The 24,365-nt window shown below is 43.8% G+C and overlaps 2 protein-coding genes across 2 annotated transcripts; one reads left to right on the forward strand and one right to left on the reverse strand.

Moving 5' to 3' along the window:
- Window positions 1-1,851: 1,851 nt before the first annotated feature.
- pth3r (parathyroid hormone 3 receptor) lies at window positions 1,852-8,549 on the reverse strand. The gene is made up of 13 exons (XM_053414011.1): window positions 8,478-8,549; window positions 5,457-5,562; window positions 4,687-4,797; window positions 4,479-4,603; window positions 4,069-4,163; window positions 3,623-3,776; window positions 3,347-3,500; window positions 3,195-3,255; window positions 3,043-3,109; window positions 2,873-2,967; window positions 2,552-2,693; window positions 2,395-2,436; window positions 1,852-2,292 (listed from the first exon to the last, which is right to left on the reverse strand). Exons 1-13 carry the CDS (start codon window positions 8,541-8,543, stop codon window positions 1,852-1,854), a joined length of 1,659 nt encoding a protein of 552 aa, XP_053269986.1. The 5' UTR covers window positions 8,544-8,549.
- A 1,504-nt stretch (window positions 8,550-10,053) lies between these two features.
- On the forward strand, window positions 10,054-14,273 carry LOC128426770 (translational activator of cytochrome c oxidase 1). The gene is made up of 6 exons (XM_053413804.1): window positions 10,054-10,091; window positions 10,221-10,509; window positions 12,224-12,330; window positions 12,866-12,999; window positions 13,405-13,567; window positions 13,871-14,273. Exons 2-6 carry the CDS (start codon window positions 10,224-10,226, stop codon window positions 14,078-14,080), a joined length of 900 nt encoding a protein of 299 aa, XP_053269779.1. The 5' UTR covers window positions 10,054-10,091; window positions 10,221-10,223; the 3' UTR covers window positions 14,081-14,273.
- Window positions 14,274-24,365: the final 10,092 nt, after the last annotated feature.

Genomic DNA, 24,365 nt, shown 5'->3' on the forward strand with positions numbered 1-24,365 from the left:
CATGCATATGTGTCAGTGCCTCGGTGCTTCAAAATCATGTCTTCTGTGAAATTGACGACTATTGTCTTGGACGTGGAAATGAGCACATGAATCCCACTAACCTCTAATTCAGCATCACCATAGTCTGCTTTGTGAATGTTAAATTCCCCCTAAAATAAATAAAAATAACTGTGCACTCATTATTAATTCTTACATGGGACAATGGGCACTGAAGGTCAAGAAAGGCCACAATCTTTTCATATAAAACATAGGTCGTGTTGCTTTTAGACATTTTAAAGAAGAATTGTTACATATTATATATTTAAACTGAAAATAGTTTGCGAAATTCAACCAATAACCATATTCCCATGGCTCTACACTGTTTCTCAGTCCTAGATTGCATATATACAGTATGACACAGAACCACGAGTAACTCAAGAAAGTCCCATGATCACAGTCAGTGTCAGTCAACATTGATTTACTTCCCGGCTTTATGTGTTTTACTCTAAACCTGCACTCAGATCATGTATATTTCAGCAGCCGGACTGTGGCTGATACATCTTTCTACTCTATGTCATTTTCAACCCTTTGCACTTCTTGTTCTTGGCTTTTCCTTTCTGTTGGTGATCTATTCTTTTAATTATCATGTATTATCAGCGTCAGTCTGCAGTAGATCAACATAAGTTGCAGCTGCACCAATGGATCATGCATGGTTTGCAGTTTGAATAAGTGACCTTCAGGGAGAGTGAGGGGAAGTGTATGTTATATTGTTTAAAATATCTGATATTAGAAAATAAGAATCAACAAACAGCTTTTAGTTTTTTACACATAGAGTTGAGAAGCCGAATGGAAATCAAGTCCATTCTGCTCAGTCATTCAATTCACTTTATTCAAACTCTGTTTAAATATTAAATTATCAAAATTATCTTACACTGTACATACCATACAAACACAGAACAGTAAAGTGGACACCTAACCTACTTTCCTGTCTGCTCATCCTGTGAATTCCTCTGCTCCGCGTTTGTCTGTCACAAACAGCTCAGGTGCCTCCTGCTCTGAGCCCAGGGCCCGAGGGGAGTGTGTGAAATTCTGTACGGTGTTGTGAAGGCGTTTGGGGCAGAGGTTACACGGTGGGGGGAGTTTTGCTGGTGAGGGGCAAAAGGTTTGTGCATCAGCCGCGAGGGCCGTGACAGACTGATGCATGGAGCTGAGTCGACAACATTGGACAACAACAAAAGGTGCAAAGGCTCCCGGTCTGTCTAGACATTCAAAATAATCAATCAGGGACAGTTGTAGGGGTCACCGCTACTTGAGAGATATTCAGAAAGCTCCCCCCACCAGAAATGTGTGGTGGGAACCTAGAGGTCAATATTTGGGGAAAAAGGAGGATTGTCTTACACACACACACACACACACACACACACACACACACACACACACACACACACACACACACACACACACACACACACGCACACACGCGCACACACACAAGTGCAGTTTGAATTGGGGTCAGCCAGTCTTGCATGGAAAATCCAACACAGAGGAGGCGAGGCAGCCAAATAAAGAGATGTCATTGTCTAAACATCCATGTCTGTGAGGTCTGTCCATTAACTCATCCAGCATCACATTCCCACACCTTATTTTGACAGTCGCCTTACGTTCAATCAAGCTGCACCAAATCTCACACACTCGTAGATATCACTTCCCTTTAATATTTGTCATGAGGAACCATGAACAATTTTTTGGAGAAATCAGTGAAATGTTGAAAGACGCAGTCACTTAAAATGTTCGCAAAGGTTTTTTGCAGATGACCTTTCAATTCAGTTGAAGCCAAGTGTCTTTGTGCTCATCTGACTCATATGAACACAATCACAGGATCGTCTCCAGCTCTTTCACAGTTAAAGAGTTTTCTGGATCTTCAGCTCCAGACGATTGGATCGAAGGCACCGTGTTACTTTTGGAGTCCTTGTTCCCTTGGCTGGTTCTGACGTTCCTGGCAGAGACATCCGCGGCCTTGGTGTCACCAGGAACAAATCCAAGTTGGGTGGTTTGTGTTTGCAGCGAGGTGTGGCGTAGCGGCCTGACCCCTGACCCGCCACCGGCAGCTCCACCTGATCCCACCACGCCTCCTGTGAAGGGAAGCGCTCTGGAGTTGGCGGCAGACAAGCTGACACTGTGCGTGGTGGTGTGTGACATCATGCCGCCGTAGTAACAGCTGCCTCCACCGCCGCTGCTGGTCATCCGGGTTTTCTGTTTGAGGTCCTGAGCGAGGCTGCGTCTCAGCCACGCCTTCTTTACCTCCGCCTGCACCTGATAACAAGAGGAAGGAGACAAATAGAAGGTCGAATTGTACCACAGTAAGTAAATCTGAGCGTTTTTCTTTTAAACTAAATAATAGCTTTAGTAAATTACCTCCCCGTTGCAGAAACAGTAGATAAATGCAACAAAGAAGCCCTGAAAGGAGGAAATGGAGAAGTTGTTAAAGAAGAAGAACCTCCACATCAGTGTAGAAGATGTATTTGGAATATAAATAACTGCATTCTGTACCTAAGAGGATGAATATACTGACCTGGGAGGAGTTGAAGAACATCTCATAATGCATCTGCACCTGCCACAGCAGCCCAGTGACGTCAGTGTAGGGAAGAGCCATGAACACCATGTAGTGAACGCCGAACAACGGCATGAGCACTAACGTGGACTTGAGCAGCTTCCTGTCGAGAAAGAGAAGAAATGATCATTGTAGTCATTTGAAAGGTTTTTAGCCGTGTCTCACATCTCGGTCTGCATCCATCGGATATACAGGATTGTTTACAAACAAACAAACATGTCAACCAACCAAAAGACAAATGGATAGGGGTGAAAACAGAACCTCCCTGGCGAAGGTAATTACCGGTACTGCTGTCGAGGATCCAGTTTACCAGTGTTGGTTTCCCACAGTTTCGAGGCCAGAACTCGGATTATGTTGACAAATAAGAGGAAATTCACCTGCGGGAACAGAGATGACAAACTAAATCTCAAATCCCCTTTAACAGTATTTAATCATTCAGCTGTTTTCCTTACAACAATGGCTGCCAGAATTGGAACTTGGTAGATCCACTTCAGGTTCCCGGCACTGATGTCCCAACATCTGAAAGCAGATGGTTAAAAAGTTCACGGAGGAGTTTGTGACACAGATGTAAACACGAGGCACCTGAATGCATCACGTGACTCACTGCGTGTCGGCCAGCGACGCTCGTGCACTGACCCAAATGGACACAAACACAGCTGGAACACCTGGAATGAGTGCAGAGGGGGGAAGAGGATAAATCTGCAGCGTGACGATTCACCATTAGCTCCATTTGTGAGGACGGAGCGACCTGCTCACCCCAGCCGATGATGGTGAGGGCCCACAGGTAGCTCTTGTCAGAGAGGAAGGCCATGAAGATGAGGCTGTGAAGGTACAACCCCTCCACCAGGATCCAGTAGTGATTGGTCGCCAGGAAATACAGGAAGAGAGTGACAGCGACTTTACAACCGGCCTGTAGACATAGGACGGAAAATAAACAGAGTCAAACAGACCATAATATGCTAATAAATTAATATATACTGTCAGTTAAACTATGGATAAATGGACATGGATATAAAAAAGCATATGTTTTACCATATTTGGCTTCTGTGCAGTGAGCTCAGGCTCAGCCCCGCTGTCATCGGATATGGAGTAGAGCACCGCGTCCTTCACAAAGATGCTGACTGCTCGACATATGAAGGAGGTGAAGAGGTGAATGTGGATGTAATTGCGTGTGCAGTGCAGGCGCCTGGAAGTGTGTGTGGTGTGTGTGTGGTTGTGTGTGTGTGGGCGTGTGAGAGAGAGAGAGAGAGAGAGAGAGAGAGAGAGACAGAGAAGTTAGATCAGGAAACGTTTGATTTCTTATCATGAAACAAACCAAATTAAACCATAATTTTTTGCTGATTGGATTGAATTCAATATGAATAAATGCTCGGTTTTGTGGACAAAGCTGTAGATTATTTTTTAAAACAGAGGCAGCTAACGATGGATTCTAATCATTTCAAGGTGTGGGTCAAGTTTTCTAGTTTTCCGATTCTTACTTGAAGTAGCAGAGGATAGAGACGGCCACCATCAGCGACGCGAGAGAAACCGAGTACCCGACGGTGTACATGAGGTGGAGTCTCTCAAACACCTTCTGAAACAAGACAGATAAACACTGAGAGAGTGCATCTGTGCAGATGAATACAGATGTGACACAGAAATAAGGGTCTGGACAGCTGTGTATAATATGTGAAACACATTTGACAGGATTCAGACTCTTTATTCCAGTCAGAACAACAACCTGTGGGCGGCAGATTATTTTTAAGTACAGTCTCTCCTCCTCCACAGAGAACAGAGCGGTGTGGAAAAGAATTGTGCAGATTGGGACATTCTAATGTCTGCAAACACACATTCAGCCAAACACCAGATCACATGCAGTCTATATACACATCTGGTCACATGCACTCACCTCTTCTTGTCTCCTGTGGCTGGAGCTCAGGTATGTGGTGCACTCTGTGTAGTTAGCCCACGTGCGGTTGATGCTGGACACCTGCTCCCAGTTTCCCGAAGCATCACACTGGCGGTAGGCTCGTCCTGGGGACACAGGGACATAGTAAACTTCAGCGATTGTCCTCCTTACATGTCAGTTCATAATGGGGACCGAGGAGCTCTCCTACCTCTGTGGTTGAAGTCGTAGATGTACTCCGGACACAGCACTGAGACCAGCTGACCCTCTCTGCTCCGCGGCCAGCAGATGATCCCGTCCCACTCTGGGATGCAGTCGCCCTCTTCACAAATAAAACGAAGCAGATCAAACATATTGATAGATTTATACTTCTACAACTCAACAGTTCTAGATGAAGTCAAATATCTAGAGCTGGTTGTCACTTGTGCTCTCGGCCTCTAATGAAGGAATCAGCTAAATTAAATTTTCTCTGGTTTAAGAACTTTATTGCTGTTGTTTAAACCCCAAAAAACAGCAATATCTAATGAATAGAGATTTAGATTAAAGATTTAGATTAAAGCTATATTTGTCCCAATCCTTCATCCTAGTTTATTACCTAGTTATATTTAGGTTTCCGTACTGCTTATCTGAAAGTACGCTGTTGTCTCACTCGACCATTGAAACGCTGTCATCAGGCTCCACGTCACAGACTCAGTTTAAAATGTCCTGCTATTGTCTGCACCTGCATTCAGCTCTACTGTGATCTCAGTGATACTGGGCAGCAGGATATTGGATGGGTGTTATATCCGATGTACATAAATCAGCTGGTTCTGTATTGGGACACGCACTCCCTGACCTCTTGGACTAGGCTAGTAAATCCTTCCCTCCTCAATAGGGAGAGCTTTTAAATGTTTAACTTTTATTTGATCTGGAGTGAAGGTTTAAATCTGATATAACAGAAGGATTTCGGATGAATGTAATAATCCCATACAGCACATTTACCTCTGACCTGGGCCATCTGCGCCTGGATGCTCCTTTCACACCTGGCGTGAGCACCAATCAGAACGTAGATCTGCTCGTCTCGCGTGATGACATCATCAGAGTCGATCTGCAAAAGAGAGAAAGAGCTGAACCAAACCTCCAGAGACGAACTTCTGGAGTTACAAAATAAACAGACACAAATAAAGTAATTAGAAAGGTCTCATTTACTCAAGCAGCCATTTTGCTATGTTCGTGTATTCGTTAGAGTAAAACATGTTGGTATTTGCTCAAAACACATAATGACAGGTTAACATTTATGATGCCTATCTTCTGGACTCTTAGACATTTTCGGAGAGCCCTCCAGATGTTTATCTTGTTTGCACTCTAACTTTTTGGGATGACTTTTGACTTAGGGAATTATCTCTGACCAGGTAATGGATGAGTTCAGAAGGAATGTTCTTGACCAGTGTCTCTACATGTTCGGACACAAAAACTTGCCCTTATTTAGTTAAACATTCCATAGGGGAAGTCATTTACCTGAAGTCAAACGTGGAACCAATGTCCCTATATAACTGTGTGTAAGACCCCTGCACGTCAGATTTTCACCATTTGGCTGTGTGATGTCTCCGGGTTTCTAGATGCCCGTCCTGACCTGTGAAACTTCTGTGTAATGAACTTTGTTATACTGAAGGTACTAGGTCCTCAGAGTCCTTTCTTCATCATCAACAACTTCTACAACATCATCGACCTCTCGGCTACATAGAATATACGATACTATAATGCATCTTCCGCAGTTTGACCCAGTGGTTGGTTATTTGTCCAAGACTCAGCACTTTTATTTATCTTTGAAGCTTCCCACCTTTCCCGAATGAAAAACTCTCTGAAGTCTTTTTTCCAACCGGGGCCGATCTATCAAACACAAACGCTCCCGAGGATCCGATGTGCTGCCTCCAGGTGTCGTGAAATAGTTGTGTGAGGGTGCGGTATGTGATGATCCCCCGTCAAACCCTTCTTCTGCCGTCGGCCACATGGGGGCCCTGTCCCCGGGGCCTCGGCCACGCCGGTGAGAAGTAGCCCACACAAGGGGCTTTGTGCTCCGGGTTACATTTCACAACAGAGCAGCAAAACTAGCAGTGAGTCAACCAGAGGACTCACACATGAGAACGATTCGCCAGAAGAAGAGGAGAGGGAGAGAGAGAGAGAGAGAGAGAGAGAGAGAGAGAGAGAGAGAGAGAGAGAGAGAGATCAGACAGAAAGAGGAGAAATGCTCAGAGATTTGTTGTGATTAAGTTTTAATAAAATTGCAACAGCTATTTTACATTTCCTCTGCAATTAGTAGGGATTATTTCGGTTCTTTTTAAATTAGATTTCACATAATTTATAAAAGAAATTGCCGTGGCCCCAAAACTCGATATGGAAATAATACTTACTGAAAACGTTACCATAATCAAGATCTGATTGTTTATCTCTTGTGTTAGAGTATTTTTAAATACTGGAATTGGCACAATAAAGTATCTGAGTTACTTCCTCTCACCAGCTAAACAGCTCTGGTTCAACAGACTAGAATCCAAGTGGAACAATCTATGGACATGTGATAACTAACATTCTTTGTACGTGCCAGTAAAATAAACTGTGAATGGGTGTAAAGTGTTTTCGGTATTGTCTCAGCTTCTATCATCTCCTACAGGGATTTGTTGGGGAAGAGAGTCTCAGCCAAAGTCCACTCACACGGCGTTGAGCCGCTCAGGCCACTTGTTGTATAGTGAAGGATTATTACACTTCATATATGTGTGTGTGTTTCTGGCTTCAGGGTTTTAAAGATCACATATTCCAGTTTCAACCTTGACATGCAGCCTAATTCAATACCCGGAGGTCAATTCAAAAGTAATTTACTGTTCTTTGTCGCAAGTTTTTCTGCTGACGGACAGGGAGTGTTAGCAAAACAAGTAGTCTATGGACGTCCCCCTCGCCTTTGTGTCGTAATTGAATCTATGCTCTCAGGCCTCTGCTTCATGTAAAGTGATTTTCAGGCTGATCGAGCAGGAGGTTGTAAGTCTGCCGGACGTCGACACTCATGATCGACCCGGGGGAAGGATGAATAGAAGAGGCTCGGAGCTGAGGGCGGCTGAAGCCAGTGGCAGGCAGGTGGGTGAAAGGTCGAAGGGACCAGACCTGATGGAGGTTTGTGACCAACAGACAGGTGAATTGTTTTCACCACTGCTGCGGTGTGATGCTGTGGATGTATTTGGGGTTAAATCAGGTTTTTGTGTTTTGTTTCGTGTCCTGAATGAAAACCAATCCTCATACATTCTCCGTCACTCTGATAATACATTGACTCTGGATGTTGAGGCTGTTTAACATCTTACTTGTTCTTTGTTTTACATTTGGAAATAAAGTATAAACAGTGGGGTCCACAAAAACAGAAATATCCCACTGATACTGCTGCACTTGAGGCCAAATATAGAAAATTTAATGTATGTGTGACTCTTTGAGCTTTTTGAATTTTAGACATATTAGCTGTAAAAAAGTAAAGTCATCTAATTTGTTGAAAAAGTACAAGTGCAAGACGCTCAAAGAAACTCACAGATACATGACATTTTCTATATGTGACCCAAAGTGCAGCAGCATGTGGGTGTCACTTCTGACGCACTGTCATAATAAAGTGTGTGATATGATGCTACGGTGTGAAAAGTATTCATATAGAATATAAAATACATACTTTTTTATAAGAGAAGGGTTTTTTACTTGCTGCTGTGTTAATTTATCCTCATGACATCCCACAAATATTTAAAGATTATTAAACATGACACAAATCTGGGCTGAAATGTTTGCACAAATGAAAAAAACATTAAAACTGTGAGTAGTTGCAAATATTTGTGCTTATTTTGAGATAGAGTGACAAAAATGATGAGTTTAAACAAAGAACAAATACATCTACGACTGGAATAATAATAATAATTAATACTTATTTAACCTATTCAATCAATGAAGTGGTCATAAACTCAATCACCTAAATATTGAGGATAAGTCGAGTTCACTCACCAGAGCAGCCGCTGTTATTACACAGTGGAAAAGAGCGAGGGCACCGATTCCCTGTGCACACAACATGATGTCTTTTCTCCAACAGAGCTGAAGTTCACCTTCCCTGCTCACTCAGATCATTAACTCCTCCTCAGGCTGAGTTGAAGGAACTTGTTTCCCAGAGTTAAAGGCTCTTCTTCTGCCCCAGTGCCTCATCAGAGCTCATTCTTCAGCTTTGGGCTCTGGTGACCTCCAGTTTCAAAGATGTCTCATTTTCTTCAGTCCTCTCCTTGAGGCTCAGCGGACTGATCAGGTTTGAATCACCATGGGGCTGACAGTGTGTGGTCTGAGGAAGAGGAGCGCCGTGACAGACGCCTCCTCCTCCTCCTCCTGCACTTCTTTGGACTGTTGTCTGTTGGAGATGGGTTGGTCTTGATTGGCTGAAGCCTCCACCTCTCTTAACCCTTTGTGCTCCTCTACTGTGGTCATCTGTCTCCGTCAGATCTCCTGTAAACCGGTTTGTCTCAGATATTATTCATCCTACAATCAAATGTGTTCTCCAGTATAGGTCCGTATACCTGCAGCATGTCCCCGGCTTTTGAATTAATATGTCAAATGTACCATCATCACACATAGATGCAGTCTTGATATATAATCCTGAACTTACTGAAGGTACTGATCTCTTTAGCCATTTATTGAGATTACAATAGGTGGGGGTGGTTGCAATGAATGGATGATGAATGGATGGATGGATGATTATTCTGAATAATAAACAACAACATTTTAACTCATCACTATGCGTAACATTACTGAACAACATAAAATGAATAATGTACTTTAAGTCCAATCCACTAAGTCGACCACATTTTTTCACCAGTTCCCACAATGGGAAACAATATGATGAATTGTGTTGCTGTTTATTTTTAAAGACCAGCTGTTAAACATGTGTGCTGTTATTTGCAGTTGATCCCCAATCTCAACCAGAAACACCCAGGGGTCCTCAGACGGATTTAAAGTTCCCATGGTTCAGGATTTGTTCGTACACTTGCTTAACACACTGAATGAGGAGGGAAGCATGAGAATCAGTTCATGTGAAGGACTCAGCTATAAACAGAAAATAAAAACCAGCACGAGAGAAAATATTAACTTGAAAAGGAGCCAGAAAAGTGCTCTTAAATATTTTACATGAAAGTAAGAGTCCGGAAATATCTGCCAGCTTAAATCTTTAGTTGTTGCTAGAGCTTGGTCTTTATTTCAATTAGTACTATTTGTTTAATACTTAAATACTTAAATACTTAAAGACAAGATATAGGATATTACTACTTAATAATATTTAAAATAATAGTAATCTGAGATGAAAAATAAAAGTAAACAAGGCAAACACAATAATAATCGAAATAACACACTAATTTAAACTATAATATTTTTTATGAAAGAAAGAAAGCTGTAAATACTTTGTTACCATGTAGGTGATGATGATGATTATGATGATGATGATGACGATGATGTCATAACAGGATTATAACGAAGTTGAACTTTTATTTTGAAAGTCCAATCTGTGAGGTCACAGGAACCAGGAAGTGCCGGGTTCACAACAAGGACAGAGGCTGCAGCGTGTTTTTCACGCTTAACTCTGTAAGTTCACTTCCGCTGCTTCCATTCATTTACACAGCGCTTTCTGAATTAACAGGCGTGTGTGTGTCTGTGTTTGTGTGTGTTTGTTTGTGTCTGTGTGTGTCTGTGTGTGTCTGTGTGTTTGTAAAGGGCATGGTGGGGGCGGCGGTGCTGCGGGCTCTCCGGACCCCTCTCCTCCGGACACTAGCGGCGGCCTCCTGCAGGTGCTCTGCCCCGGTGGAGACCCTCCTGTCGCCGGCTCCCCGTGTGGTGTCTCCCCCGTGGTCCAGCTGCTCTGTGCGGCCGCTGCAGCTCTGCTCCGCGCTGTGTGCCGGACACAACAAGTGGTCCAAGGTGAAGCACATCAAGGGACCCAAGGATGAGGCGAGGGGCAGGATGTTCATGAAGTTCGGCATGATGATTAAAATCGCAGTGAAAGGTGAGGCTGCGGAGGGACGGTCACATACAGTGCCTTGCATAAGTATTCACCCCCTTTGGACTTTTCTACATTTTGTCATGGTATAACCACAGATTAAAATTTATTTCATCGTGAGTTTATGTAATGGACCAACACAAAATAGTGCATCATTTGGAAGTGGGGGGAAATATTACATGGATTTCACAATTATTTACAAATAAAAATCTGAAAAGTGTTGAGTGCATATGTATTCACCCCCTTTACTGTGAAACCCCTAACAAAGATCTGGTGCGACCAATTGCATTCACAAGTCACATTTGCAAGTCACATAATTAGTAAATAGGGTCCACCTGTCTGCAATTTAATCTCAGTATAAATACACCTGTTCTGTGACGGACTCAGAGTTTGTTGGAGATCATTACTGAACAAACAGCATCATGAAGACCAAGGAGCTCACCAAACAGGTCAGGGATAAAGTTGTGGAGAAATATGAAGCAGGGTTAGGTTATAAAAAAATATCCAGAGCTTTGAACATCTCTCTGAGCACCATAAAATCCATCATAAGAAAATGGAAAGAATATGGCACAACCGCAAACCTACCAAGAGGAGGCCGTCCACCCAAACTGAAGAGTCGGACAAGGAGAAAATGAATCAGAGAAGCAACCAGGAGGCCCATGGTTACTCTGGAGGAGTTGCAGAGATCCACAGCTGAGGTGGGAGAATCTGTCCACAGGACAACTATTAGTCGTCTACTCCACAAATCTGGCCTTTATGGAAGAGTGGCAAGAAGAAAGCCATTGTTGAAAGGGATCCATAAAAAATCCCATTTGGAGTTTGCCAGAAGCCATGTGGGAGACACAGCAAACATGTGGAAGAAGGTGCTCTGGTCAGATGAGACCAAAATTGAACTTTTTGGCCTCAATGCAAAACGCTATGTGTGGCGAAAACCCAACACTGCCCATCACCCTGAGCACACCATCCCAACAGTGAAACATGGTGGTGGTAGCATCATGCTGTGGGGATGCTTCTCTTCAGCAGGTACAGGGAAACTGGTCAGAATAGAGGGAAAGATGGATGGAGCCAAATACAGGGAAATCCTTGAAGAAAATCTGATGCAGTCTGCAAAAGACTTGAGACTGGGGCGGAGGTTCATCTTCCAGCAGGACAATGACCCTAAACATACAGCCAGAGCTACAAAGGAATGGTTTGGATTAAAGAATGTTAATGTCTTAAAATGGCCCAGTCAAAGCCCAGACCTCAATCCAATAGAGAATCTATGGCAAGACTTGAAGATTGCGGTTCACAGACGGTCTCCATCCAATCTGACTGAGCTTCATCTTTTTTGCCAAGAAGAATGGACAAACCTTTCCATCTCTAGATGTGCAAAGCTTGTAGAGACATACCCCAAAAGACTTGCAGCTGTAATTGCAGCGAAAGGGGGTTCTACCAAGTAGTGACACAGGGGGGTGAATACTTATGCACCCAACAGATGTCAACTTTTTTGTTCTCATTATTGTTTGTGTCACAATAAAATTTATTTTACAACTCCAAAGTACTATGCATGTTTTGTTGATCAAACGGGAAAAAGTTTATTTAAGTCTATTTGAATTCCAGTTAGTAACAGTACATAATGGGAAAAAGTCCAAGGGGGGTGAATACTTATGCAAGGCACTGTATCTACAGTCCTGCCCTGGACCCGCAGCTAACATGTCACTTGTTGTGGTTTCACCAACAGAAGGTGGATCAAACCCGGACATGAATTTAAACTTAGCTCACTTACTGGAGCAGTGCCGGACCAAGAACATGCCCAAAGCCTCCATAGACGCAGCCATCAAGAGTGCGGTAGGTTGACAACACTGGCATGGGGAAATAAATCACTCCACCAAGTTTCATAGATAGATAGATAGATGGATAGATATACACATCAAAACAGCTAAAAGAATAATAAAGGTCAAAATTAGTCAAGAATAAGTTCACTGCAGTGAGATGAGAGTCCAGCCACCAGAACTACTACAGAGATGTCACTTGAAGAAGTATGTGCTCATGGAGATATTGACAATACAAATATTTTAAGTAAGTGACCTGATTGAAAGACAAATATAAATACAGATTTAAAGGTAAAAAAAGCTCACTTCATCAAAATCTGTCCTGTATCTTGCTCAAAAACAAACCAACCAACAAACAGGGGTGAAAACATAACCTCCTTGGCAGAGGTCATTAAGTTTTAACGTAAATTTCTGTCACACAAATAGCTCCAGTGCTCCATTCTCTCAGTCTCTGGAAAGATGAACACCGCTCCTCTAAAAAGACAAAAGAAAGTAAATAATAATAATAATGTAATGTAATGTAAATAATGTCCTCTCTTCTGGTTCTGCAGGAGAAAGCCAAACCAATGTCCCAACAAATGTTTGAGGCTCGGGGGCCAGGTGGATGTCTGCTGCTCATCGAGGTCCTCACCGACAACAACACCCGCAGCCACCAGGAGGTGAAACGCCTGCTCAACAAGAACGGGTCAGAAATTGTATTATATGTACCGGTACTGGAAGTTAGTTGCAGTGGGTGTTTTGCAAAAAGCTGCTAGATACTTTGTGTACTGTGTACTGTATTGTTCCTGCAAGATGCAAGAACATAGAAGGTAGAAAGTGATGATACATCATTAAATCAAATTATGCATTAGTATCATGCAATACATAGTTATTGCTGAGCACTGGTCAAGCCTGTGTCTCCTACCAAAGTGTAATAGCTAGTAACTACAGTTGATTAGTTTTATTCCAAATTCATTAAATCTGCCGCTATATATTTAAAAATACATAAATCACAACCACCTGCCTTTTGCTTTACCTTACAAATACAAAAGTGAATGGATGTGACGTCAATGTGATGTTACTGAAGGTGTAATTCTCTGCTTGTCCACAGTGGGATGCTGTCGGACGGGGTCCGCCACAACTTCACCAAGAGGGGGATGGTGGGGGCGGCCGGCGACACCATCTCGGCGGAAAGAGCTCTGGAGCTGGCCATCGAGGCCGGAGCCGAAGACGTCCAAGAGACGGAGGATGAGGAGGAGCTGCCTCTCCTGAAGGTCAGAGAAGAAGAGACGTCTCCTCAGTGCAGACGCACGAGGAGACAATGATGCCAATAGCAGCAGCTGTGGTTGTTGAATTGACATTTTAAATGAACGTGTGTGCCTGAATGTGCTCGGACCAGTGGTATTCAGTTAGAATTCAAAGAGCTCCAGATAGAGATGATGTCACGGTCCTGAACATCCGACTGTCTGAATGTTGATTGGGAGTTTTCCTGTGTTTTCTGTTGCTTCTTACATTTTACAGAATGAAGGGGCTTCCTGTTACAGTTGGACTCATGCTTTGATTTTTTCTCCCTCCAGTTCATTTGTGACACGACAGAGCTGAGTAAGGTGCGAGCCTCGCTGGAGAAGCTGGGGATGCAGATCACGTCTTCTGGGATGGAGTTTGTTCCCAGCAACATGTCGTCTCTGGACCAGGACCAGCTGGAGGCTGCCTCATCACTAGTAGAGGCTCTGACTGACTGTCCAGAAGTAGTTAGAGTGTGGGACAATATCCAGGCTGACAGCTGAGGACGACCCCCGGACACCGGGCTGGACACGGAATAATGTGGAATATTAATTTACACAAAGAGAGGTTTTGATAACCTTCTACATCTGTTGGTTCTGATACTGAAGCTTGTTGCGTCATTATATGTTTTTGCCCATTTTGAAATCATCTATATGGAAAAAATGAAAGAGAAAATAAATATAGATTTATTCATAATTTGTGTCTGGTTTGGTTTTTTGTCTTTCAAGAAAAAAGTTAGATTACCAATTTAAAAAGTTTAAAGAGTAGAATTACTTTTTCCCTAGTTGATAAATCAGGCAAAACTGTATTTATGTTAAGTTGATGGGGATAAAAGTATACAGACGACTGAAGGTCAGAGCTGAAGGACATTTTGAGCCAATGTCATCACAGGTCATTACCCCCTCATATTACTGTAGTGTCAACAGTGGAATCAATAAGATCCCACATGAACTGCATCCATGCAGCATATTGAGCGGATACTATACATTCAGCTGATTTTATGATTTTTGCACCAAGCTGACATGTACATCACAGACTGAACTATATTTTAAATGTCCAGCGCAGAAGCCCAGGAGAGTGTTGAAATGGTAATTTGATGTTAATGGGGAAGTCCTGTGCACCAGCTCTCAGCCCATTTGCTCTGTTTATCAATGTCCGTCATAGATTTTTCTGTCAGTTCCTCTCAGCTATAGTATGGCATCGATTGTTTCCCAGAGTTAGTGAATGTCGCGCCGCAACATGCGAGCTGCAGGCCAGTCCTCTGCCCCGTGCCAGAGCGGAGGGTTCAGCATCGACGTCTGCGTCCAGCAGAAAAAACAGACGTGCATTTGTTTTGGGTAAATATGAAGCAAGAAAGAGGAGAGTGAAGGTTTCTTCAAACATACTCGTCCAAACTAAAGTGTTCAGGAGGATGGAAGTTTGAGGGATGGCTGCGTGCTGGTCAAGATCGAGGAGGATCTGATATTCTGGTGTCAAATCAGGTGAGTTGTGTTTATGACTGGAGTTCTGAACCTGAGAGTTGACAGAGAGCTCATCTTTCGGCTGCTGCCTTCTCTGTGCAGTTAAACCTTGTGAGACTTTCCTGTGTTTGAGGACAGAGTGTTTTCGGGAGGGGCAGAGCTAGATGGGCATTCTGGGAAATCAGAGTAGAGAGGAATTGGTCGTAGGTTGCAGTGAATATTTAACGTCCCCGAGTATAGTTCCCTTTTTGGCATCCAGGGAAAATTCAGATTGAAAAATAACAAGGCAATTTAGAGGGGGTGGAGGTTCTATTTATAGATTGATTGATTGACCATGTCAGTCTGAATTGGGGAGAGTTGGGAAGACATGCAGCAGACTGACATAGTTTTAATTTATATAAAGTTTTCTCAACTATACCTCCGTATATGGAGATGAACTAGCAGGCGCCCAATATATAGAGGCTTTCATTAGAAGTTTATTCTTAATTAGTTAATGAAAGGATTAAAGTTGAGCATAGCAAGAAAAGTACGTCACAAACACAATAGTGTACGAGTTGTAGTAACCAAATGTCTTCGTTGAAAATTAGAGGAACCAAAGTACCAAAGAGGTTGTTTTCATCTATGTGGCCTAAGTATAAATAAATAATGGGATAACCTGTAATCCAGCAGAGCTCCATGTCTGAGTCCGACCTTATGAAGAGCGGGGGAGCCGGCAGCAGGGGCCCCGAGTGCCGCTCGCCTCCAACCCCCAGGGCGGAGCTGCTCAGCCCCTCCAAGGTGAAGGACTGCTCTCAGCACGTCACAGAGAAGGTCACGCAGGTACAGGGGCCAGGAACCTCGCACAGGGCTCACTCAACAGTTTACACACTCATTCTTGACCAAATTTCAAGTGAGAGTCCGTGACACTAACGGCCTATGATGCTTTAGAGGATTGTCAGGTTATTTTAAGAGCCTTCCAGGAAGTTGGCATGATGGAAAACTGGTGTTATTAACCTGCTGGTGGAAAATCAGTAGGTTGTTTAGCGGCTGAATGTTTTTCTCCTGGGTGTGAAAAGCAAATTTACATGTAGCCACAGTTCAATGTGAGACCTGCTGCTGCTGTTGCAGCCCCGGGGCTCAGCATTCTGCATCACTGCACTCGCAGGACGCTGATATGAAACAAACACAAAGGAAGTCTTTGCAATGACCCCGCGACCTTGGTGCACAGGGTCACGTGTCGATCCCTGTCTGCGTGTCTGTTTATCTGATGGTCTTTCACGGGTACCTGTTTGTGAAGCTGCGTGTTCTATCAGCGAGATTTATCAGGGCAGCAAGCATCACTTTGAAATTGAGCGAGAGAGAACATGAGGACTTTGGCAGCACATGAACTCATGTGTCGTGTGTCTGTGACGCCCAGTTTATCATTACAGCTCCAGGCCACCAGCATCAGTCAGCTCAGGCCGGGTTGATTACAGCACTCTGCTCCTGTACCTTTGCTCGGGTTTTTATCTTTTGCGATCTTGAAATTGAATTCTATAAATATTAAGTGGATGTAAACTTTAGTAAAGTCCAAGATTCACCAATGACACGATGGTCAAGGATATGTTGGAATTACAAGGTCGTAGAGCGTGCAGCCTCCACCAGCTCCATCAAAACACTGCGTCTTCTACAAAGGTCTGTTGGGATCAGAAACCTGTTTCTTCTAGAGAATGTATTTGGTTTAGTGTCCACTTCATCAGAATATCTTGTTTTCTCAAATTGCAACTAAAAGTTTAACATGAAGTTTCCCCCTGAAAGACTGAAATTCTGTGTTTGTACGTGAGAATCATTGCATACTGCTGAATTCTTTATGCTCAGGTACTTTCTCTGGAGTCGGATGTGCTTCCTGAATACAAACTCCAGGTGCCAGATACAACATGGCTGATCTTGCTTCACTACAGCACCTTCAAGGCGTTTTGGGATTGGATCATTCTCCTGCTGGTCCTCTACACGGCCGTCTTCACTCCTTACTCGGCCACCTTCCTCTTGGACGTGCACGGGGATTTACGTCAAAGGATCTGTGGCTACACGTGTAACCCTCTGAATGTGGTGGACCTCATGGTGGACGTGCTGTTTATTGTGGATATAGTCATCAACCTTCGCACGACGTACGTGGACAAGAACGACGAGGTGGTGACACAGCCGAGCCGGATCGCCAAGCACTATATTAAAGGCTGGTTCCCTATTGATCTGTTTGCAGCGATCCCCTTTGACCTTCTCATATTCAGATCTGGCTCTGATGAGGTAAGAACTTTGATTGTTCTCACTGTTATTATTATTTTGGCAGTGATCCTTAGATATAACTGAGCTGTCTTCAAGTGTCTTGGTTTCAGAAACAGCTCCGACAAGATGGTTCTGTTTTCAACTCTGTCCGTTTGGTTGTGACCAAGATTACACAAAGACAACTGTGTATATTTTGACGAGACTTAGTTGAAGTAGGCTGTTTGGGTAAGGGAAGAACTCATTACATTTTGGTGCAGTTTCGAATCAGGGAGCAGAAGTAACTACTGAATTCGCCAAGGCCCCAAAATCCCCTTAATTTCAATCAAGCTTTAACAAATTCCTTGATATCTTGGATCCCCCCCTGATCGGGATTGGTACTGTCATGGGAATTTCTCAATAGTCAAGCACAAGTCATTACAATGTCTTTCTGGAAGTTTATTCTACATCTGCAGATGGGCATCAATGTACAAGACCATGGAATAGATTTCATACAATGAGCAATGACATACAGGAAAAGCAACACTTTATACATCTCCAAGCCCCTCCTAGAGAGGAGATAAATGTTATCGATCAACCTCTTTCATGTTAAACAATAGGTGACCAATATCCTGTCACCTAATCTTTCCCAGACCTTTGGAATGTAGCATCTGTTTTTCAAGATCCCTTGAGTAGTTTACAAACACAAATCCTCTGTTCTGTTAAATCTTTGTTTGGTGACCTCGTCAGTGAGGATGTCACATAACAGGTTTGAGTGCAACCCTGACTTCTCAGGCAACATTTGTTATCTTTCAAAACATCAAAGTAGTTCCTCATATCAATCATTGCCCTAATAGTAAAATTTCTATCACAGTACCAAATGTTAATGGTTTCTTCTTTGACCCAAACCGCATCCTTCCATCAAGCTCTGTGGAAGTCCATCTCGCAGTTCTTCCGTAATCGTGCTTACAAATGGTCAGGGGTAAAACGTAACCCCCTTGACTGAGGTTACGGTTTTTAAAGCTACTCTTCATCGAATGGTCATTTCCATGCCTAACCTCTTCTTCCCTGCTGTTATCGGACACCAAAGATGGCCACCTTGACAAGCCTGCTGAAAACCGCTCGGCTGCTACGATTGGTCCGCGTGGCAAGAAAGCTGGACCGATACTCAGAATATGGAGCTGCCGTCCTCTTCCTACTCATGTGCACCTTTGTCCTCATCGCCCACTGGTTGGCCTGCATTTGGTACGCCATCGGCTTTGTGGAGAGGCCCTACACGGAGACCGGCTGGCTGGACAACCTGGCTGAGCAGCTGGGCAAGACGTACAACGACAGTGACTCCAGCTCCGGTCCGTCGGTCAAAGACAAATACGTCACCGCTCTGTACTTCACACTGAGCAGCTTGACGAGCGTCGGGTTCGGCAACGTTTCTCCAAACACCAACTCAGAGAAGATCTTCTCCATCTGCGTCATGGTGATCGGATGTGAGTTGAGCAACACTGTTAAAATGACTGGCCTTAAATACACTCATAAACATTAGTCAACTGAAATATCCTGGGTCTTATTGTTCGATTGTGTGTGTCCTCTTCTGCCTCAGCTCTAATGTATGCCAGCATATTTGGGAACGTGTCTGCCATCATCCAGCGGCTGTACACGGGTACAACCCGCTACCACACCCAGATGCTGCGAGTCAAAGAGTTCATCCGATTCCACCAAATCCCTGGTTGCCTGCGTCAGAGGCTGGAGGAGTACTTCCAGCACGCCTGGGCCTACACAAACGGCATCGACATGAACGCTGTAAGTCAAAACGAAGACAGTTTGCAGGTGGTTGTTCAGGGATCAGGTTTTGCTTCTAATCGCTGATTATTCGATTGTCTTTGTCCCATATTCAGGTGTTGAAGGGGTTTCCAGAGTCACTGCAGGCCGACATCTGTTTGCACCTGAACAGATCCCTCCTGCAGAACTGCAAGGCCTTCCGCGGAGGCAGTCAAGCGTGTCTGCGCGCCTTGGCCAAGAGGTTCAAGACAGTCCACGCTCCTCCAGGCGATATCCTGATCCACTACGGAGACATCCTGGACTCCGTGTTCTTCATCTCGCGTGGTTCGATCAAGATCCTTAGGGATGATTTGGTGGTAGCCGTATTAGGTAACATCTAATTACAAAGTAGCGCCTGAAAATCTCCTAAATCAAACTTTAAAGACAGCAGCTACTCGAATAAAACATGTTCATGCTCTTGCAGAAAGGAATGACATCTTTGGCGAGCCTTTCCACCTCTATGACGACCCGGGGAGGTCCAACTCCGACGTGCAAACCATCACCTACTGTGACCTGCACCGCATCCAGAGGGAAGACCTGCTGGAGGTGCTGGATATCTACCCCGGCTTTGCAGACAAGTTCTGGAGGAACCTGGAGATGACCTTTGACCTGAGAGACGTACGTTGGACGCTTTTTGTTAAGGAAACAGATAAGACCTTAGTATTTTGTATATCACAGAATCGTGAGAATGTCTTTTTTCCCCCTGTGTTCATCAGGCCGATCAAGTCCCACCAATAATAACAACTGATGACTCTGGAGACGACTGTGGATATCACCACAAGCCAAGACACAAGCTCCACTCCCTGGACTGCAGAATCCGACCAGGTGAGATATGTAGTGAGTTGAGTGTTTTTATATCAATCCTCTGATAAATTACTGCATAGGTTGTACTGCAAAGAAGTAATACTGATGATCTGTGTAGATAAATACTGTAACTTGAGTTCTGGAAATTCTCTTCCGTGAACAGATGGAATCGATCATGAGGATTCTTACCCCCTTCAGTCCTTACGTCATCGTCACTCCCCCTCCCAGGCCCACTGGGACGACCGCTGCAGCTGTGGATCCCCGTGCTCCCAGTCCAGCGAGGACCTGGAGACGACGCTTGCTCACGGGGCCAAAGTAGAGCTTTGTCCTCCAGAAGATGCCGCGCGGGACTACTCCCCCTCTGTGGTGCAGCTGCTGCCCCCGACTGGCACATCAGTGGGGAAGGAAGCAGGGGACAGAGGACACCAAGGTGGGTGGACAGCGTTCTCGATTGTCCTGGAAGGAGACACAGGATGTGAACTTTGTAAAAACTTACAATCTAATTATATGAATTATACTTGTTTTATTTTCCTCAGCTTCATCTGTGAATGTGCCGGCGATGTATCGCTACTGGCCTGACCGACAGTCACAGCAGTTTTCTGGCCGCGCATGGCGATCGTCTTCTGTCCGCAACTCATACCATCCACCGCCGTTCACAGAAGAACGGCCCATTGAGCTGGAGTCTCGACTGGAGGTTTTACATTCACAGCTCAACAGGTGAATTTTCCTTATACTCCTTATTTTCCTTATAAAGTTTAAGTTTCATTAAAATAGTATTTTCTCTGTAGCTTCTGTGCGTAAAGATTATCTTTCCACGTTCTTCTCCAGACTGGAGACTCGCATGACAACCGACATCAGCGTCATCCTCCAGCTTCTCCAGAGGCAGATGGCTCCCGTGCCTCCAGCTTACAGCACTGTATCATCCAGTACCCTCCCCTCCAACTCACCCAGTCTGTATGGGACTGGGACACCAGTGGTGCACAGCATGTATCCCAACTCTCCCATACAGATGGACTCACAGGTAAAGACTAATGCCACAACTAAAAGGTCTCCATGTGAAATCACATTTAAATTCAATCCATGAAGATTTTATTTGGATCTGCGCCAACTTGCACACACTAATAAATATCAATCCACTTGTAATTTATACTTTTACTTAAAGGTTCAGTGTGTAGGATTTAGGGACATCTAGTGGTGGAGTTGCATGTTGCAGCTAAATACCCCTCACCCCGCCCTCCCCTTCCAAAGAGAAAGAGAACCTGTGGTAGCCTTCAGTCATAAAAACTCAAAAGAAGTCTAGTTTGTCCAGTCTGGGCTACTGTAAAAAAACATGGCCGCCTTGGTAGAGAGGACTTGCTCTTGATGTAAATATAAAGTATTTAAATATAAAAGGCCCATTCTAGGGTAAAGAAAATAACAATTCGTACAATTTAGATGAAACACACTTTGGAAAACATCACTAGGATTATTTTATATTCAGTTCCTGCCAATAGATCCCTTTCACCTGAAAGTGAAACGTTCTCATGTCTCCTCTCCACATTCACCCAGAGGTCCCAGGAGTCTCTGTCCAGCGGTATCCCCGTGACCGTGGCCTCGGACGACACCATGTTCATGACCGTCACCCCCGAAGCGGAGACCCGTCCGGGGTTAACTCCTGAGCCGCCCCGGCCGTCAGACAAATCCTCCCTCGTGGAGAACCCCCGGCTGTGTGGGAGCCTCCGCTGCCCGTCGCTGCCGGAGAACCTGGACATCAGCTCGGGACTGTCTGAGATCCAGAAGCATCTGTCTGACCCGGTGCTGCCCGTCATCTGAACGCCTGCAGTAGAAGAGACAGTGTGACCGAGAGAAAGTAGTAAAACACCGCTGCTTGAAGATGTGAGGAAGAGTCCAATAATCTGCTATCAATACAGGACAGGAAGTAGTGTCTCAACATCAGATAGTGGAGGCCTGCAAGGATTTCTGACTCACACAGGATTACACTCAGTCAGCGATGTGTACTACAGTTATCACACTTCCCACAAGACATCTGCTGATTTACAGTTTGTGCATGAGTCAGATCTTCATGGTTTCCGTTTTGTGAAACCACTTCTGTTGTGGTTCAATTCTCTGTATTTTTCTTCCTGTTGCTGATCAGGTCCGAGTCTCTATCACAGATTAGAGCCTGATTTACACTGAGTCCACAAATCCATCAGCAATATTGTTATGCACGAATAAAGGAAAAGTTTCCACCTTGAATAGGCTCATCTGGTTCTCTCTAGATTTAGAAGAAAAAGTAAATCAGAGCTAGTACATCAAACTTGGTTTGTTAAATTTCCAACAATGTCCAAATACTCATTTAAGAAAACCTGCCCCCGGCACATGGGCTGAATTTCTCATAAAACCATTTTGAAGAGGAGCCATTGAATGTGGAGAATAAACCAAGATGCATTGGTTCCGATTACTTCAGAGAAAGGTTTTTATCGACCCTGCTCCACTTGTGTTTCCAGCCAGATTCTGATTCCACTGTCACATCAGCGTTGACATTGATTGACAGCGCTCGTGATCTTGTGTCAGTTTCCACACAGTTACAATCTCTTTTCTCTCAATCTATCATTTCTAACTGTACATTTGTACGATATAAAGTCTCATCAGTGTGTTAATGAGTCGCTGAGTTCCTATTGTCTACATATAAAAAATAAAATGTGTGTGTAATGGTTTAAACTGTGATGAAAAGGGGGGGTTGTTTGTTTCTGTTTATAATTAAGTTAGGTTAATAAAGTTAATGTTGCAGAAATGACAGATTATGGTCATTTAATACCATTAAACTGTTATGTACTGGTTTTCAGTGGAATAAAACACATTTATATAAATCACAAAAACAAGTGAATACAATGAAACGAATGAAAATGTATAAATATTGAGGCCAAACAACGTGTAACTGTCTGTTGGTTGATTAGACGACCTGCTGAGAGACTGAAGGGAATTGAACCTTGCAACACTTGTTTTTGTCTCGGTGCTTGTTCCAGTTTTCTGATGCAGTGCGATTTGGTATTGTTGTGTAACAAGGTCAAGCAGTGGGATCAGCTTGGATATTTTCCAGATATGTCTTCCTGAAATCTACCAGAGGAACTCGCATGGGACAACAGAAATGCTCGAGTCAGTTTAGTCAGATATTTACGTGCCTGGAAGCAGCTATTGTGAAAAACGTTACACACGTCATCTGCATCAACTTGGCACCAACACAACACTGTTGCTTTGTCCTGTGAACGTTGCTGAGAATGGTTTCGCCCACTGTACATTATTGATCTCTCCCTCGGCCGTATAGGCCAGCATAGGGTCCTCGATGGCCCCCGGCATCTGCTGGATGTCCCAGATTAGAGCCTGGTGGTCATCCGCTATAGACGGAGATGAGGGGAAGAGGTTTGATTTGAATCGATTTATCTTGTTTGGACAGGAAGAAAATCATGTTACTAAACACCACATGCTGCTGGCCTGATTCTGCTCAGTAGCTGTTGGACACCAGGTTGTTTTTCCATCCAGCAGGACAGAAAGACATTGAGACAAGATGAGAGGAAACACAAAAACACAGTTTCTAGTATTGTACCACAGGAGCAATTGACTGACTGCAGTCAATTGAATTTCACACAGTATTGTGTATGTGACTGTGCTGTTTAGATGCTTTGGTCAAACGTATCTCGGTGAATGAGATTAACTTCAAAGACCATCCAGAGATTCTGTTGCAGACATCAAAGCCTCTTCTTCTCTCTAGTTCTGGCTCTATCGTAGTTTTCAGGTTTGATGTCGACAAACATGTGTTTACTGTCACAACGTTGAGACGAGTTCACACGTGTGTCAGAAGAAGGACGTCCCCTTGTGGTCAACGTCAGCGGCTGCAGAAATCAAACTTATAATAATTTATAATAATAAAGATAATGTCTCTGCTCTCCTCCTAAAGCAGCTCCTCGACCTCTGCACGGAAAAGCAGCTGGAGAGCACAAAAAAATGACAACTGATTTGGTTTTGGGTTTTTCTTTTTCCAACTGCAACAACAACAGTTTGCAAATTTACATTTAAATCAACATTTACATCCCCTCCGAGAAGCTGAGGTCGATGGTTATTTAAAGGCTCGGAGTGTTTTCTATACGTTATTATTATTAGCTTTACATATTTTTCCCTCTCTTTTGGCATCGACTCTTTTCCAAGATCATCGCTAAAACTCATATTTCCTCCTCATTTAAGCCATGTTGTTTTTATGTAATGATATTTTGTTCCGACATTCATGGTCCCGGATGATAAATCAAAAGACAAATATTATCCATTCTGCCCGGAGGAGGAACCTCATTGGTTTTCACTTAAAACCTAAAATATCTATCAAGTTTTTGATCAGATTTATTTAGAACAGATCAAAAAAATGGAAAATTACAAATAATAATGTACAGTTCACGGGGAGGCGGGGCTTATTTTTAAAGCCTCGACCTAAATATTGTATAAAACAAAGTTGACGTGCAGAAAA

The sequence above is a fragment of the Pleuronectes platessa genome, chromosome 21 (genome assembly GCF_947347685.1).
Source record: "Pleuronectes platessa chromosome 21, fPlePla1.1, whole genome shotgun sequence".
NCBI classification, from domain to species: domain Eukaryota; kingdom Metazoa; phylum Chordata; class Actinopteri; order Pleuronectiformes; family Pleuronectidae; genus Pleuronectes; species Pleuronectes platessa.